We start from the raw sequence: 19,003 nt of genomic DNA, 5'->3' as shown, positions 1-19,003 counted from the left end.
CCTGAGATCATTACTGTTAAACTGAATGTAATTTTGACCAATCTTTTTCCATCTTCTGCTCTTCCACTCCAGGGGTATTTTACCCATGCCGAGGGTTGCTGATGCCAAATTTCCAGCTGCCCAGCAAAACCTGGTGAGCCTTGGGGCTGGGCTAGAGATGTGGCCTTCTGGCCGAGCAGCCAGTGCTGATTGGTGGTACCCACCTTTCCCACAATGCCCACTCCACCCCATCCTATTAGAACATAGAACAGTATAGCACAGAACAGGCCCTTCAGCCCACAATGTTGTGCCGACCATTGATCCTCATGTATGCACCTTCAAATTTCTGTGACCATATGCATGTCCAGCAGTCTCTTAAATGACCCCAATGACCTTGCTTCCACAACTGCTGCTGGCAACGCACTCCATGCTCTCACAACTCTCTGTGATTCTGGTAACAACTCAGCTCACTGGAGCCTGCCTGTTTGACTCTCACATGTCCCCAGACTGATCTATGTGTCCCAAGACATACCTGTAAGTCCAGATTCCAAGTTACTTGCCCACCTGGAGATGGCCTGTGGTTCCAACAGTAGCAATCATTCTCATTTGATTGGCCGGCTGTTCCTGAGGGTGGGACTTGGATGGAGGGTCCTTGTGCTCCAGCAGGAATTTTGCTCTTGTGTAACTAAATTCATAGCTATTTTATGGCCACAGGGTTTTTAAAATGCCACCAATATTCATGATAGGATGCAGGGACCGTATCCCTAGTAATAGCTCTATGTTAAAGATGTTATTCTCCTCTGGTATTTTATATTTCTGAATGATTGCTCATCCAGACAAAATAAATTGAAAATTCTATTGATGTTAACTTCTCCTTTAAATTATGTTCATAAATTTGTGCACTTACAGAAATCCTTGTTTTTACACCCTTTACTCATTTATTTCTCTTTTCCTGGCACATATTGCAGAAAAAACTACATCATTCACTTTAAAGCTTGATTTTTTTATGCCACAGTTGTGATTTATTGATGTTTGACATGACAATTCTGAATTTCTAAGGTATATTGGTTGCAAGTCAGTTAAAAATTACACATTTTCTGTGCTGTGCCTTCACTTGATTTCAGGGACTGACTGTTTGGAACATGGCCTGTTACTATACAACTTGAATGAAGTATTTGGTTATATAAAATAGTGAATGCTAATACACTTTGCACATATTATGTGGAATGAGGAGGATCTAAAGCTCAAATAATCGGGTAAATCCGAAAGTTAGGAAGACCATCTTTTAGATACGAAGGGGAAAATCAATCGAGTTTACAAAGCCTGAATGCAATGTTAACTAATAACAGATACAGGACCTTCATTTTTATACTAAACGTATATAACAAATTCTATAAGATGAGTTTAACAATTGCTGAGTCCAATCTTGCTCTGCTATGCCATTTCAACAACCCAGCACAATCTGATCCAATCTGTTGGAGGAGTCGTAAGCCTTTTTCCTCGTCTCCTTTTGTGCCTCTAGACAATACATAGCCTTGGGAATATGAGCAGATAGCCGAGGTTAAGCGCTGGATCATTATTTCATTATTATTTCATTTTTCAGTTTAGCTGCAACCTTGTACTTATTTCCTGAACCTGACCTTTGGCAGTTTTCTTACAGGCAAATCAGCCCACCGTGTGATGCATAAAGAAAACATAGGTTGGGATTACAGCAACATTCAGACGAAATTTAGTCTTCAGAGTTCAAAGACAACCGACAATAAAGACTGTGACATTATTGCAGGTGTGGGAGAGAGTCTGGTGAAATGTAACTTCAACATGACTTCTAAGACATTTATTATCATCCATGGGTGGACGGTGAGTTGCACAGTCTGCTAATATTGTTTAATCTCCTCTGAGGTGGAGCACTGACCCCATCGCAGATATCTCATTTCCCTAATTATGCAAATATTCAGATGCCTGTTAGCAAGTGACACGAAATACTCTTAATCTTTTGGGGAAACGATTAACACTTTTAAAAATGTAGTTATTTTATCCACTAAATAAACTATACTAAACTTTTTATTGACTTAGAATGGATCTTTTCAAAAATCTAGTTTCACTCTTTCTAACATAATAAAGTGTGAAGCTGGATGAACACAGCAGGCCAAGCAGCATTTCAGGAGCACAAAAGCTGATGTTTCAGGCCTAGACCCTTCATCACAGAGGGGGATGGGGCGAGGGTTCTGGAATAAATAGGGAGAGAGGGGGAGGCGGACCGAAGATGGAGAGAAAAGAAGATAGGTGGAGAGGAGAGTATAGGTGGGGAGGTAGGGAAGGGATAGGTCAGTCCAGGGAAGACGAACAGGTCAAGGAGGTGGATTGAGGTTAGTAGGTAGGAAATGGAGGTGCGGCTTGAGGTGGGAGGAAGGGATGGGTGAGAGGAAGAACAGGTTAGGGAAGCAGAGACAGGCTGGGCTGGTTGTGTGATGCAGTGGGGAGAGGGGACGAACTGGGCTGGTTTTGCGATGTGGTGGGGGAAGCGGAAATTTTGAAGCTTGTGAAGTCCACATTGATACCATTGGGCTGCAGAGTTCCCAAGCGGAATATGAGTTGCTGTTCCTGCAACCTTCGGGTGGCATAATTGTGGCACTGCAGGAGGCCCATGATGGACATGCCATCTAAAGAATGGGAGGGGGAGTTGAAATGGTCTGCGACTGGGAGGTGCAGTTGTTTATTGCGAACTGAGCGGAGGTGTTCTGCAAAGCGGACCCCAAGCCTCTGCTTGGTTTCCCCAATGTAGAGGAAGCCACACTGTGTACAATGGATGCAGTATACCACATTGGCAGATGTGCAGGTGAACCTCTGCTTAATATGGAAAGTCACCTTGGGGCCTGAGATGGGGGTGAGGGAAGAGGTGTGGGGGCAAGTGTAGCATTTCCTGCGGTTGCAGGGGAAGGTGCCAGGTGTGGTGGGGTTGGAGGGCAGTGTGGAGCGAACAAGGGAGTCACAGAGAGAGTGGTCTCTCCGGAAAGCAGACAAGGGTGGGGATGGAAAAATGTCTTGGGTGGTGGGGTTGGATTGTAAATGGCGGAAGTGTTGGAGGATGATGCGTTGTATCCGGAGGTTGGTGGAGTGGTGTGTGAGGATGAGGGGGATCCTCTTTGGGCTGTTGTGGTGGGGGTGGGGTGTGAGGGATGTGTTGCGGGAAATGCGGGAGACGTGGTCAAGGGCGTTCTCCACCACTGTGGGGGGAACGTTGTGGGCCTTTTAGAACTTGGACATCTGGGATGTGCGGGAGTGGAATGCCTCATCCTGGGAGCAGATGTAGTGGAGGCAGAGGAATTGGGAATAGGGGATGGAATTTTTGCAGGAGGGTGGGTGGGAGGAGGTGTATTCTCGGTAGCTGTGGGAGTCAGTGGGCTTGAAATGGACATCAGTTACAAGCTGGTTGCCTGAGATGGAGACTGAGAAGGTCCAGGAAGGTGAGGGATGTGTTGGAGATGGCCCAGGTGAACTGAAGGTTGGGGTGGAAGGTGTTGGTGAAGTGGATGAACTGTTCGAGCTCCTCTGGGGAGCAAGAGGCGGCGCCGATACAGTCATCAATGTAACAGAGGAAGAGGTGGGGTTTGGGGCCTATGTAGGTGCGGAAGAGGGACTGTTCCACGTAACCTACAAAGAGGCAGGCATGCGGAACAGTCATTTTAAACAAAGTCCCTAAAAGAAGGTGTTTCAATAATTTACACTGTTATTGAAAATAAAAACATAGTTTTCTAAGTGGTTGGAAAAGGACAAGCTTTAATAAAATTTAGAAGGGTATTTGAGTGACATAATTTTGTTACAAAAGCTTTGAACATATCAAAATTAAAAGATAAAGACGTCCAATGTTGACGCATGCGTGTTAACACCAGGGTCATTGTTTCCTGGTCGGAACTGGGTCAGCCTCCTCTAACCTGCACTAAATTTAGCCCAGGGGTTTTTGTGGTAAATTGTGCAATCCCAATACCATATCAGCAAATTTAGTGAAGGCATTTTACTCAAGATCAGGATGACTCACAAATGGATAAGGTATGGAACTTTTTACATTGACATGAGGTGGCAGATGGGCTTCCGTTTAATAAGAAAGCGTGTGTAACAGTGGAACACTCACCCCAGTGCCTCATCCCACCCTATCTCTGTGACCTACCGCAGCCTTCCATTCCTTTCAGTTCCATGTATTCCTCTAAATTTAGTTTTCTTTTAGCTTCCCTCATTTTAATTACTCTACCATTTTTGGTCCTCTCTCCAGCTGCCTCCAAGTCTAGATTTTCCTTCTTAAACTTCTCCAACTCACTCCCTTTATTTCCTTGTTTATAATACTCTTTCACACTTAGTTCTTTGAATAAGATTTTGGTCGCCTGTTCCGACATATCCTTAAGTAGCTTGCTGTCAACTATTGATTAACCACACTCCCGCAAAACACCTTGGGGTATTTTATTATTTAAAGCAAGTTACAGCTGTGTATCTAAGAACAAATTGTATAAAAAGGTTGCTGATCCTTAATTCTTGGATTTTTATGATGTAACTTACGCATATTGCACAGAGCATTTCGCAATATAAACTGTAAGTAGCTCAGCCATCAATGACCAAATAATATTATAGTAGATAAAAGTGAGGCTGCTTCTTTCAAACTTTTTGAAGTTTTTTGTTAATTATTAAGGGAGTAATTCCCATCTCTCAATAATTGACGAGATGGAAATAACGTGTGTGATATCACCTGAAAGATGTAATAGATACCAGTAACTAGAAGAATGTTCTCTTCTTTGTTAACTAAGTCAAATTTGAACCAAAATTATTTCCAGTGTAAGACCAATCATTAGATCAGATAGAAGACAATTATCGTTACACTGTGGCAGGAGTGTTAGTTAGTGCGTCTGACAGTTACCTAGTCACTGTGTCCACGTTTTGAAGTTAGGCGAGAAAGGGAGACCTACAGGGAGAAACCTCATCTCCTTTGGTGGATACTGTAAATTTGACAGCACCCCAAAGTCTTCTTCCTGCATCATAACTCACACAAAGTTCCATTCACCTATCACTCCTGTGCTTGCTAGTTAATGTGATGCCTGGTTCAGAACTGCCTCAATTTTTAAAAGTTTTGTCTTTGTTTGACATACCCCAGGGCCTTGCTTCCTTTGCTCCTTATAATCTCCTCCAAATCTACCATCTCTCAGATAACATTCTAGGGCGTGGGTTCAAATCCTGCCACGGCAGATGGTGGAATTTGAATTCAATAAATTTCTGGAGTTAAGAATCTAATGATGACCATGAATCCATTGTCGATTGCCAGAAAAAAAAACCCATCTGGTTCATTAATGTCCTTTAGGGAAGGAAACTGCTATCCTTTCCTGGTCTGGTCTACATGTGACTCCAGACCCACAGCAATGTGGTTGACTCTCAACTGCCCTCTGGGCAATTAAGGATGAGCAATAAATGCTGCCTAGCCAGTGACACTCTCATCCTGTGAATGAATAGAAAAAAATCCCGCTCTAATTCTGGTTTCCTGAACATTCCTCACTTTTATTTTCCATCTTCTGTAGCCACAGCTTCAGTCAAGATCTAAACTCTGAAATTCATTCCTTAAATGTCTCTGCATTTCTATCTCCTCCATTAAGAGACTTCTTAAAATGTAACACATAGACTAAACTTTTGGCACTTGCCCTGCTACCTCCTTATGTGATTTGACGTCGATTTTTTAATATTACCTCTGTGATGAACATTGGAACTTTTTATCACGTGAATGACATGTTATAATACAAATTGCTTTTATTGTTGGGGTTGAGTAACTTGTTGGCAGGGTGTTGTTTATATGAGTTTGTCATAGTTAACACCTAGAGTTGACTTTTTTCCTCATTCATTTGAAATGCCTACAATCATTAAAGCAAAACAGCTAGGTTTTGAGGAGTATCTCAAAGGAGGAGAGTTGAAGAGGCTTTGAGCACGTACCAGAATTACATTGTTTTAAAACCTACTGAGGGTTCACAGAAGTTTGTCAGTGAAACATGAAGAAGTTACTTTTTTATAATCATCGCCTTTCCTTCCAGACAACTGGACTGATGGAATCTTGGATCAGTGGAATGGTTAAAGCGCTGCAAAAACAAGAAGTATATGCAAACATCATTGTAGTCAACTGGCTGGAGCGTGCACATCAACTTTATACAATTGCTGTCAACAATTCAGAGGTGGTTGGAAGAGAAATTGCCATGTTAATTGACTGGCTGGAGGTAAATGTTGCAATGATACAATTCAGCAGTAGTTCTCTACTGTAGTTCTCAATCAAAGTTAACATCATTAACCTTGGTTAGCATAGCTACAGTCTGCTGATGTCAAATAGATATAAGCTACTGTAATATGTCCTGGGAAGATTACAGTCCAGCAAGGAACATAAAAAACGTAAGAAGCAGCCTTCTTCTCCATTGCTATTCTGAAACAAAGATTGTCTAACTGGATATTTTAAAAATCTCTACAACTGCAGCAGGTATCTGATGTGCCGCTTCCTAAGATTCACATGATTGGCTATAGCTTGGGAGCTCACGTTGCAGGATTTGCAGGAAAAGCTGCACAAAAGAAAATTGGAAGAATAACAGGTATGAACTGACGATGTGAGTTCAATATTTTGACAATATATATTGTGTATAGTGTCTGAGATGCATTTGGTAGAATGTTGACTTTAGTGTGGTAGTTCATAGCACTCTCTGCCAGTTTGAAAGAGAGAGGTCCTTCTTCTGAGTTGAGATGGGTTGATAATTCTCTCCTCGCTTTCATTGCAAGAATTCAATATATGAAGTGGCATTGTGGCTAAATCTGGATAAGATTATTTAATAAAGCATTAATTGTTGAATCTTGGGAAAGGCTCGGAAGACATGACAATGCTCCTGCACTTTCATTTCGTCACCAAGGGAGAGGTTGATGGTAATTTCTTTCTGTACTGAATTGCAGTAGATGGATTAATTGTGGTTGGGACTTTATGTCAATGTTAAAGTTGCAAATATTTGAAGGAGAAGAAAATACAAGGTAATTGGCAGAGGCTGGGAAAGAGGGATTAAACCATAAAATTGACTGAGGCTGCCTTCTGTGTTGTAAATCTTCAAAATTTTAGTGTCCATTTTAAGTGGAAAGGTGATGGCCCAGGGGATTGTCCATCCAGAGACCCAGGTAATGTTCTGGGGACTTTGATTCAAATCCCACCACCTTAAAGATCTGTAATTAAAAGCCTAATGATTACCATGAGTCAATTGGCATAAAAACCCATCAGGTTCACTAACGTGCTTTAGTGAAGGAAACTGCCATCTTTACCTGGTCTGGCCTACATGTGACTCCACAGCAATTTAGTTGACTCTTAGTTGTCCTCTGGAATGGGCAGTAAGTGCTGGCCTAGCTAGTGACACAATGATTGATAAAAAAACCCAAGGCATGAACTTGACTTTCCATTCATCTTCAATTGCATAAGCAAGTGGGAAAGTTAACCTGGGGCTCAGTATTCCAACCATGGCTGAGTGTGTTTCTTCCTTCATACTTCTTAATAATTCTAGCTGTATCCTGCTTTGCCACCTTCCTTGCCCCAACCCAAATGCCACTGACCTGCCTGTAAACAGGGTTCTATCTGGCCTCTTTCATGGGCCTGTTTACTCTCGTGGCAACACCCACCAAGAAGCTCTGTCGCAGCCAGGACTTTCAGAACTGCCAGCCAATTCCAGACAAGACACAGAAAGTCTGAGATAACAAGGTGTAGAGCTGGGTGAACACAGCAGGCCCAGCAGCATCAGAGGAGCAGGAAGGCTGACATTTCTTGCCTAGACCCTTCTTCAGAAATGGGGGAGGGGAAGAGGGTTGAAATAAGTAGGGACAGAGGGGGAGGTGGATAGAAGATGGACAGAGGAGAAGATAGGTGGAGAGGAGACAGACAGGACAAAGAGGTGGGGATGCAGCCAGTAAAGGTGTGTGTAGGTCGGGAGTTAGGGAGGAGATAGATCAGTCCAGGGAGGATGGACAGGCCAAGGGGGCGGGATGAGGTTAGTAGGTAGGAGATGGGGGTGCAGCTTGAGGTGGGAGGAGGGGCGAGGTAGGAGGAAGGAAGGTTTAGGGAGGCGGGGACGTGCTGGGCTGGTTTTGGGATGTAGTCGGGGGAGGGGAGATTTTGAAGCTTGTGAAGCCCACATTGATACCATTGGGTGCAGGGTTCCCAAGTGGAATATGAGTTGCTGTTCCTGCAACCTTTGGGTGGCATCGTTGTGGCACTGCAGGAGGCCCAGGATGGACATGTTATCAGAGGACTGGGAGGGGGAGTTGAAATGGTTTGCGATTGGGAGGTACAGTTGTTTAGTGCGAACTGAGCATAGGTGTTCTGAAAAGCGGTCCCCAAGCCTCTGTTTGGTTTCCCCGGTGAGGAGGAGGCCACAATGGGAACAACAGATACAGTATACCACATTAGCAGATGTGCAGGTGAACATCTGCTTGATGTGGAAAGTCTTCTTGGGGCCTGGGATGGGGTTGGGGGGGTGGTGCTGCAGCAGGTGGAGTACTTCCTGTGGTTGCAGGGAAAAGTGCCGGGTGTAAAGGGGCTGGAGGGGAGTGTGGAGTGGACAAGGGAGTCACGGAGAGAGTGGTCTCTCCGGAAAGCAGATAAGGGTGGGGAGGGAAAAATGCATTTGGTGGTGGGTCGGATTGTAGATAGCGGAAGTGTCGGAGAATGACGCGTTGGATCCGGAGGTTGGTGGGGTGGTACGTGAGGACGAGGGGGATTCTGTTTTTGTTGTTATTACGGGGGCGGGGTGTGAGGGATGAGTTGTGGGAAATGCAGGAGACACGGTTGAGGGCATTCTCGACCACTGAGGTGGGATGTTGCAGTCCTTGAAAAACGAGGACATCTGAGATGTACAGGAGTGGAATGTCTCATCCTAGGAGCAGATGTGGCGGAGGTGAAGGAATTGGGAATAGGGGATGGCATAGGGGACATCGAAAGCCGTGAATGCAGAGAAGTCATTTTCACTGAAACAAAAAAACATTTTTTTTTCCAGGTTTGGATCCAGCTGGACCCTTGTTTGAAGGAGTCATCCCTGATCAGCGACTCTCCCCAGATGATGCAGACTTTGTAGATGTACTACACACTTTTGTATATGGTACACTGGGAGTTAGCATTGGCATCAGTCAGCCTGTTGGCCATATCGATGTGTATCCAAATGGTGGCAGTTTCCAGCCTGGATGTGGCCTTCATGATGTCATCAGTATTATAGCCCATGCAAGTATGTATTTCAATATATTGACCCCCTCTGCTCTTAAAATGCTTGTTCATTGTAATTTGTACTTGTTAAGATTGTTTTTGTAATGGGCCATTAAATTAAATCATTACTTGCTTCTTGGTTTCATTTCTGATTGTCTCTATTACTTTTCACTGAGTCTTATTGGCTATTATTTGAAACCAGCCTGACTTAGCTGTGAGACATGTCACAAGTATGTACAAGAGATATGTCAGATTTGATTTCCAATTTATTCTGCAGTGCTTGAACCGAAATTAAGAACTTAATTTATGAACTTTTAGAAGAACGAAAGATGCCTTAACTAAAGAAGCTTGCCAATTGCAAATATCAACTTCTCCCATGTCCCTGTATCAAATTCTCACAAAATCCTGTCTCCTTTCTACAGAGCACAGTCACTTGTTTCTTGTATCCATTGAAATTTCCATAATATACCTCCACTATTAGTTTATTGCACAAAATTATTGTCCTATATGTGGATGCTTCCTCTTGTGCAGCATTCTGGGACAAGAGGCCATAGTCTTAGGATAAGGGGTAGCAAATTTAAAACAAAGTTGAGGAGAAACTATTCTCCCAAAGGGTTGTGAATCTGTGGAATTTGCTACCCAAAAGTGCAGTGAATGCTGGGACAGTAGGTAAGTTTAAGGAAGAGTTAGACAGATTTTTAATTGGTAATGTGTTGAAGGGTTATAGGGAGAAGGCAGGAAAATGAGGGTGAGGAGCATATCATCCTTTCGGATCAGACCTCTATGGGCCGAATGGCCAAATTCTGCTTCTATATCTTATGAACCTACGAAAACTTTCCACCAAATTGTAATTTATGCAAAGCATCTTAATTTTTCATTTCGCCCTGTGCTTTGACATCTGGGTTTTCACAATAATGTGCTGTATTACTTTTGCCAGTGAACTTTACAATCTTGTAAAATTCATTTAGGGGCCCTAGTATTTGTTTTTCAAATTCATAACAGGGTCACCAAGCTTCCCAGAAAGGGCCCATTGAGATTTAATTGAAGTTTCTAATGCTCTGAAGCAAGTGGATAACTGTACTATTTCCATTCCCTGTTGTTATCCTTTCGGAGATAGCTAATTCTGCTGACTCTTAATTGCTCACAGAAATTGTGTTTAAACTTAATGTGAACATTATAAACTTGGCTGTGGTAGGCTCCAAGTTAGGCTGTTTTTACCCACTTTAGTGGCCAATGTTGAAGAATCTATATGGTACAGGATGACAGCCAGCACCTGGGGAATTGTAGCAAAGCTCTTTGTCAGTTTTCTCAGTAAGGATAGAGAAAATATGAGGAGATTGTTGAATGTTATAATTGTTTCCTTATTTCTATTGGCAGGCTTTGGTGAAGTTGTTCATTGTGAGCATGAACGTTCAGTGCACCTCTTCGTTGATTCCATCCTGAACCAGGATAAGCAGAGCCTGATGTATCGATGCACTGACACTAAGACATTTGAGAAGGGAATGTGTCTCAGCTGTCGAAGGAATCGTTGTAACAACCTGGGCTACAATGTCAAAAAAGTCAGAAGCAAACATCTGAACAGGATGTATTTGAAGACAAGAGCTGATATGCCCTTTAAAGGTGAGTTGCAGAACAGCCTGACATACATGGTCTATATACAAAGATATATACATATCTTTTAAAAGAGCTACATTTTCTATCTGGAAGGATTAGTAAGAAGAATGTTTCTGCCTGGAAATACCTTATATAAATGAGATTTATATGCATGTAGCTAAAATCTTTCAAGGTACCTCCTTTGATAAAAACAATTTAGATCAAAATTTAGTTTAAATCTGATACTTACTTGGAATCTTTCTTGCCACATCCCTACAATGGCAAGTCTACTGTTACCCTAATGTATTTATATAATGCTTGGGTGGCACAGTGGTTAGCACTGCTGCCTCGCAGTGCTAAGGACCTGGGCTCAATTCCACTCTCAGGTGATTGCGTGGAGTTTGCACATTCTCCCCGTGTCTGCCTGAGTTTCTGTTGAGTGCTCTGTTTTCCTCCCACAGTCCAAAGATGTGCAGGTTAGGTGGATTGGCCATGCTAAATTGTCCAGAGTGTCCAGGGGTGTGTAACTTATGTGAATTAGACATGGGAAATATAGGGGATGGGTCTGGGAGTGATGCTCTTTGGAAGGGCAGTGTGATTGTTGGGCCAAATGGCCTGTTTCCATACTGTAGGGATTATATAATTTGCCTGTATAGCATGCAAAACAATACTTATCACTGTATCTTGTACATGTGACAATAATAAATCAGATTAAAAAAAATAAAATAGACAACTTCCAAGAGCAACTACTTTGCTAATGCACATACCAACCCAACCACCCTATTAACTTCTTAACTTTGAGCTGCTGAGATCTGTGCTGCAAAGAGAAAACACACAAAAAAGAAGAAATGGTTTTGAATCTTTATTCCAGACTCCTTAAAAGAGACTGAATTGAACAAGGACTTTTAAAATGCTATCTTCGATAGTTAAAATATTTGCTATACTTCTCCAGTTTTTCACTACCAGTTAAAAATGCACTTCTTCAGTGCGGAAGAAATACAAGATTCAAATCCTGAATTACATGTAAACTTGTATGGGACCAAAGCTGACAGCAAGAAGACCAAAATTGAAATGTACGTATGCCTCATCTTTGAAAGCTAATAGTAAGGTCGCAAGTGGCTATTTCTCGAATGCATGTGTATGATAAATGATGGGTGTAAAGGCATTTTTTTTGTGTTTAGCAGGGACATAAAACGATAAATTAACATTGAAACGCACAGAAAGGCAGGTGGTTGCAGGAATGGGATGGTGACAGTGTGGAGGGTGGGGAAAGCAAGGAGAGCGTGGTGTCATTGTAGTCATTTCAACTGCTCTCCCACCCAGCTTCTGCCAGTCTAACAGGGGTTAAAATAATCTAAACTGACTGCTACCACATTCTACATTAATATAGTAATGTTAGTATTTCTCCATAAATTTTTATTTAAAATTATATCATTTTGGTTTTGTGGAAACATCCAAAGTCAGTTGAATAGTGGAAGTTGTAACTCAGAAATGTACTTTTCCTGTAGTGTATCACACCCCATCATTTTAGAATCATAGACTCAAAGAGTAAGACAGCATAGAAACAGGCCCTTTGGCCCAAACTGGTCCATGCTGACTATTGTACTCACTCAGCTAGTTCCAATTGCCTGCATTTGGTCCATATCCCTCTGAACCCTTCCCATCCATGTATCCATCCAAATGTTTTTAAAATGTAGCTATTGTACCTGCCTCAACCACTTTGTCTGGCTGCCCATTCCATATATGCGCCACTGTCTATGTTACCCCTCAGGTGCTTCTTAAATCTTTCCCCTTTCACCTTAAACCTATGTCCATTAGTTTTCAATTTCCTGTCCATGGGAATAAGTCTATGTGCATTCATCCCATTTATGGCCCTCATGATTTTATATACCTCTACAAGGCCACCCTCATTCCCCTATGTTGCAAGGAATAAAGTCCTACACTGGCCAACCTGTCCCTATAACTCAGGCCTACTAATCTTGGCAACACCCTCATAAACCTTGTTTGCACACTTTCCAGCTTAACTCTGTTTTTCCTATAACAGAGTGACCAATACTCCAAGTCCAGCCTCACCAACGACTTATGCAACTGTAACATAATGTCCCAACTCCTACAATCAGTGCCTCAACTGATGAAGGCCAGCATGCTAAATGCTTTCTTCACCACCCTGTCTACCTATGACACCACTTTCAGCGAAATATGTACTTGTACTCCTAGGTCCCTCTGTTCCACAACACTCCTCAGGACCTTACCATTTACTGTAGAAGTCTTTCTTGGGTTTGACGTTCCAAATGCAACACCTCACACTTAATTGTATTGAATTGCATTTGCCAATCCTCAGCCCACTTCTCCATCTGATCAAGATCCCGTTGTGATTTTTGATAACCTTCCTTGCTATCAATGATACCTCCTAATTTTGTCTCATCTGCAAACTTAATAATCATGCGTTGTACATTCACATCCAGATCATTTATGTAAATGACAAATAACAAAGGTCCCAGCACTGACCCCGTGGCACTCTACTAGTCACAGGCCTCCAGTGCAAGAAACAAGCATCAATCATCACCCTCTGCTTCCTACCATTGAACCAATTTTGAATCAAATTAGCTCTCCCTGGGTCCCAACCTTCATGACTAGCCTGCTTTGCGGGACCTTGTCAAAGGCCTTACTAAAATCCATATAGATGCATCCACTGCCCTACCCTCATCTATCCTCTTGGTTGCCTCTTCGAAAAGCTCTAAAAGATTTGTCAGACATGATTTCCCACGCACAAATCCATGCTGACCATCTCTAATCAGATCTTGACTATCCAAATGTTGGTTAATCCTGTCCCTCAGTGTCCTCTCCAATAAATTGCCTACCACTGATGTCAGGCTCACTGGCCTATAGTTCCCTAGGGTGTCTTTGCTACTTTTCTTAAACAATGGACCAACATTAGCCATCCTACAGTCTTCCAGTACTACTTCAGTGCCTAAAGATGAAACAAAAATCTCTGAGCGCCTATGCAATTTCTTCCCTAGCCTCCCACAACGTCTGAGTATGGCCTTGATCAGGTCCAGGGGATTTATCCACATTAATGCACTTTAAATCTGCAAACACCTCCTCTCTGATATTATATGTGGTCTAAAACATCCCCATTTGTTTCCCTTAGCCTTGAGAATGCAAAATACTTGCATTATATATAATTTTTAACAGCCTGAAGGGTTTACAAAGCAGTTTACAATCAATAGGGTATTCTTAATGTTTAGCTACTGTAGGAAATACAGCAGCAATTTTTACACAGCATGGAGATAATGAAAAGATAATCTGTTTCAGTGAAAATATTTGATGGATAAAGATTAGTCAGGACACCAGGGAAAACCTCCCTTATTTTCAAAGTAGGGCCATGTGATCTTTTATGTCCATAAGAAGACAGACAGGAAATCACTCTAATATCCCTTCTGACTGTGGAGCACCCCCTCAGTCCTGACCCTCTGACTGTGGAGCACCCCCTCAGTCCTGACCCTCTGACTGTGGAGCACCCCCTCAGTCCTGACACTCTGACTGTGGAGCACCCCCTCAGTCCTGACACTCTGACTGTGGAGCACCCCCTCAGTCCTGACCCTCTGACCGTGGAGCACCCCCTCAGTCCTGACCCTCTGACTGTGGAGCATACCCTCAGTACTGACCCTCTGACTGTGGAGCACCCCCTCAGTACTGACCCTCTGACTGTGGAGCATACCCTCAGTACTACTCTGAAGTCTCAAACTAGAGTTTGTGCTTATGCCTCAGTACAGAGTTTTGAACTGTTTTACTTTCGATTCAGCAGTGAGAATAGAAGTTTTTAATTTAGAGTTTGTACTATTAAATGCCAGCAGTTTAATGAATTTTACAAATAAAAACAAACTGCTCTGGTTTGTGCTGGTAGTAGAACCCACTCTTTGATGATGGGAGCTTAAAACAACATCTGAACCTTGTGTTTATGTACTGGAGTTTATACAGACTGAGGCAGCCTAATAAGAAAGGCAGGGCTCAGTATTTGACGGTCATGTTTATATAAAGCAAGTATTTATGGAGCCTTGATGCTGCCATCATTGCTTAATGAAGAAATGTTTGGGACCATTAATGTTTAAAGAGAAATCCCAAACCAGTAAGTGACCAACAAAACAATATCACGAGATTTCACATTTATATTGTGTATCAAAAAGACTTAAAGAGACACGCATATGGACGTACATGGAAGAGTGTAGGTTAGATGGGCTTCAGATCAGTACGACAGGTCGGCACAACATCGAGGGCATCTCCATGTGCTGTAATGTCCTATGTTCTATATAAAATATGTAGTTTATGTAATGACTTATGCAATCAACTCAGTTCTACTCTCTACTTAGCCCCAGAGGTGTTCTGTCTTACAAAACCTTGAAAGTTCATTCACTTTTCCTAGAACCAATCAAAGTACGGGACAGCCTTCTGACGTTTACTTTATTGCTCTTTCGTTTCCAGCTATTCCCTGAAGTAAGAATTTCATGGTGATCCTTTCATTAGCTTTTGCCTTATTGGTTTTCCAGTTTTCTTTAAAGACCTCACAACTGTAGACTCGTTTGTTCCTTGTCTGACTTTGAGCACATATGGACTATATTTCATAACTTGCTCTCACAACTTCTGTGCATCTTTTTCCAAGTTAATCCTTCGAGTTGACTGCTATCTACCAACAAGACCATATAGGGGTGTCTCTGTAGATTTCTTTTGATGCTTGCAAGCTAGAGAGAATCTTCCAGCTCCTTTTCCCTCATGAACACCAATCTGCACAATCTGCTTTTGTTAACGAAACAAAAGAACATTGTAGCCAAGCTCCACCTCACATCATTATTGCTATGACAATATGATATGCTTTGGAATGATTTAAACAGAAATGAGAATGAGTTATTTTACCCTAAACACAACATTTTCATTCTGCAACTCATTTGTATAATTTATGTTTCTAATGAGTATAATTGTCCTCCCTCCAGTTGCCTTGGTTCCACTGCCTTGGTTAAAGATGGATCATTCATTGTTCAAGTATATTCAGTGTTATGTCTGACCTCACAAGACATTTACAAGTTATATTTTAGGTATAAAAAATCCAGGCTTATTTGAGTCACATTTATGTCAGTTGTTTTTCTCAGCTCCTGAAACAGGTGCTCCATTTTGTAAATGGTTAAAACTACAATGCTTAAAACGAGAAGTTGTACTCTAAAACATATAAGCCAAGAACTAGGCATATAGTATTATACACAGTGTCTCATGACCAAGATGGTCCTCAGGACACTTTTGGCACTAACCCTGTCTCTCATGCCAGGGGAAGATTCCCTAGTTTCAATAATATACCAAGGGAGTGGGCCAGCGTGTCACTAGAAATCCAGGCTGGTCTCTGGCTTTGTAAGTGTCGGTCAATCCCACAATGAAGGAGGTGATTTCAGGCTGGGTGCCATGTTGTCATCTCTGTGGACACAAGCCAAGAACTAGGCCTGGTTTCTCCCAGGCACCAAACATCCTACTTTCTCTCCACGTCCCAGTCACTCAGCAGAACTTAGACACCATTCGGATGTGTTTTTCATCTTGGAGTTCCCTTCTCCATCTGTAACCACACTGAAGTAGGTCAGATTGACGTTTAACCCTTCCATCACCTTTCTCTCTGATAATCTGGTGGTAAAATCTTAAATTTATTTTTGTTCCCAGCTTAATTTTGAGACTTTCGGCCGCAGACTCCCTACAGAGCATCAGAATTTTGGAGCTTTGCTATCATCATTGCCTGTGTGATTAGCTTCAGTTGTGTTACATTCACTGAAGTTTTGGAAATGTTTAAAGGTGTTGAATTTTTGTTCTATTACAGACCTGAGCAAGTTGTTGCAAATAGGACAACTTCCTTCCTTGTCTATTTGGAGGATGACATTGGAGATTTGCTTAGCATTAAACTGATGTGGGAAGGGTCCTCATTATCCTGGTCATTTTGGACACAGCTCAAAAGTCTCTGGTACGGGTCAAATCATAATGAACCAAGAGACTTGAAAGAGTTGGAAATAAGAAAGATTCGTGTGAAATCTGGGGAAATGCAGAAAAAGTAAGTATGGACTTCCTGGGGTAATTATAACCATTGTTGAGAATGTGAATGATATTATTGGATTGGCCAACATTTCTAAACCCTCATGGTTCTTATTCCTTCTTAAGAAAATCTAAACCAACACATGATGCGTGTGTCATAGGCAGGCTTTCTCTCTTTAGCCCACCTCCACTATCACTGAAATAAATGATTATCCCCACCATATGTATAAAATTATAGTAAATGTCAATTTAACAAGGGGTGATCCATGGTTAATTTTAGATCAGTTGCCCAGGTAGTGAATTCCTATAAGGATTAAATTTCACTCCTTCTTCTGGGTCAAGAGCAGCATGTAAACTGGGCCCCAGCCATACAACCTTTCCCAGGACCCCGCAGCCCTCACCATCTTAATATTCCTGCCCAGTCCTGTTAATCTTTCACTCCCTTTCTTAATAAGAAAATGTATACTTCTGCCTTAAATAATCAAGGACTCTGCTTCCATCACCTTTTCTGGAAGAGAGTTTCAAAGACCTTCGTGAGGAAAATATTGCCTGACCTCTGTTTTAAATGGGGGATCAAAGAACAAAGAACAATACAGCACAGGGACATGCCCTTCGGCCCTCCAAGTGTGCGGTGACACATTGGGCCCTTCCACATTAAAATTGTCTTCACTTACAGGATCCCTATCTTTCTATTCCCTCCCTATTTACATATTTTTCCAAGAGCTTTTTGAATGCTGCAATTGTGTCTGCTTCCACCACCTCCCCTGGCAATGTGTTCCAGGCTCTCACCACTGTTTGTTTGAAAAACGTGCCTCACACATCTGTTTTGAAACCCTCACCACCACCACCATTGCACCTTGAACCTGTGTCCCCCAGTAATTGTGCCTCCACTGTGACAGGTATTCCATAATCCTTGTTCTGAGAGACATAATGTAAATACAGACTGCATGGAAGCAACATAAAGGTGCAAGATCTGCAAACCTGACTGTGAGCAGGAAATACATTTGAAAGGAAACATTTATACTAATAAATACTTGTCCCACAAAAGGGCAGTCTCACCCGCTGAAGGGCCTGTTCTGTGCTGTACTGTTCTATGTTCTATGTTCTATTATCAAGTTGTTGAAACACTTGGCCCAAGCTGATAGTTATCAGGTACTTAGAACATTTTGATGGAGAGGAAGATGACATTTCTCTAGGAGTCCTTGGCATGATTCTGACAAGATGCTGAGTCAAGGCCCAGTTCTGTCACTAAGTTGGTCAGTGCTGTCACCAGGCCTACCACTGCTGACAAAGAGTTACACCCATCTGACCACATGAAAATGTGGGATTTCTGATGTAGGGAATTCCCCTGCAGTGTTACAGCTCCTTGCTAAACTGATAGCCTTGTTTAGAGAAATTACGCTCTTCTCGCTTCTCTCTAGAGGGTTTCCAAGAAATTCCCACATCAAGCTAGAATCAGGGTGTTAATTACAGTATTCCTGCTTGGTTCTCATCATAATTACAAAGGGAGTGTGCTGGAATCTATCATCTTTACTTGCCCTGGCTTTTGTGTGACTGCAGACTCTCAGCAATATAGTTGACTCTTAACTGCCGTCTGAAACAGTCTGGCAAGATGCACGACAGAAATTCACCAAAGATCCTCAGGCAGCACCTTCCAAACCCATGACCACTTCCTTCTAGAAGGGCAAGGGCAGCAGATACAATGAGAACACCACCACTTTGAAGTTGCTGTTCCTTCATTGCTGCTGGCTCAAAATCCTGGACTTCCCTCCCTAATGGCGTTGTGGGTCAACCCACAGCAGGTGGACTGCAGTGGTTTAAGAAGGCAGCTCACCACCACCTTCTCAAGGGCAACTGGGGATGGGCAAGAAGCGCTGGCTGAGGCAGTGAAGCACATATCCCACAAAATGAATAAATAAAAGTCACTCAGTTCAAGGGAAACTGGGGATGGGCAACTGCTGCTGGATTTGCCAGTGATGCTTACATCTTATGAAAGAATGATTACGTATGCTTGCACATGAAGAAGCAGAATTATATATATATATATAATATATATTTGTGTTGTGTCAGATTCCCCACTTGAATTGATGTATTGGGCAGCTCATACAAGAGACTTGGCCTGATATTAATACACTG

At 42.3% G+C, this 19,003-nt stretch overlaps 1 protein-coding gene across 2 annotated transcripts in view; it reads left to right on the top strand.

The window, feature by feature from the left end:
- LOC125459418 (endothelial lipase-like) overlaps positions 1-19,003 on the top strand; it is a 37,196-nt gene that overhangs the window by 12,742 nt on the left and 5,451 nt on the right. Inside the window, exons 2-8 of one of the 2 annotated variants that reach the window (XM_048545848.2) lie at positions 1,640-1,836; positions 6,039-6,218; positions 6,470-6,581; positions 9,012-9,236; positions 10,592-10,834; positions 11,760-11,880; positions 16,659-16,886. In XM_048545848.2, the coding sequence (XP_048401805.1) occupies positions 1,640-1,836; positions 6,039-6,218; positions 6,470-6,581; positions 9,012-9,236; positions 10,592-10,834; positions 11,760-11,880; positions 16,659-16,886 (1,306 nt within the window). Of the gene's footprint in view, positions 1-1,639; positions 1,837-3,894; positions 4,027-6,038; positions 6,219-6,469; positions 6,582-9,011; positions 9,237-10,591; positions 10,835-11,759; positions 11,881-16,658; positions 16,887-19,003 lie in introns of those variants that run through there. The other variant, XM_048545858.1, reaches the window with a different exon arrangement.

This window comes from Stegostoma tigrinum, chromosome 1 (assembly GCF_030684315.1).
Source record: "Stegostoma tigrinum isolate sSteTig4 chromosome 1, sSteTig4.hap1, whole genome shotgun sequence".
Lineage (NCBI taxonomy): Eukaryota > Metazoa > Chordata > Chondrichthyes > Orectolobiformes > Stegostomatidae > Stegostoma > Stegostoma tigrinum.
This window is presented reverse-complemented; position numbering and strand designations above follow the sequence as displayed.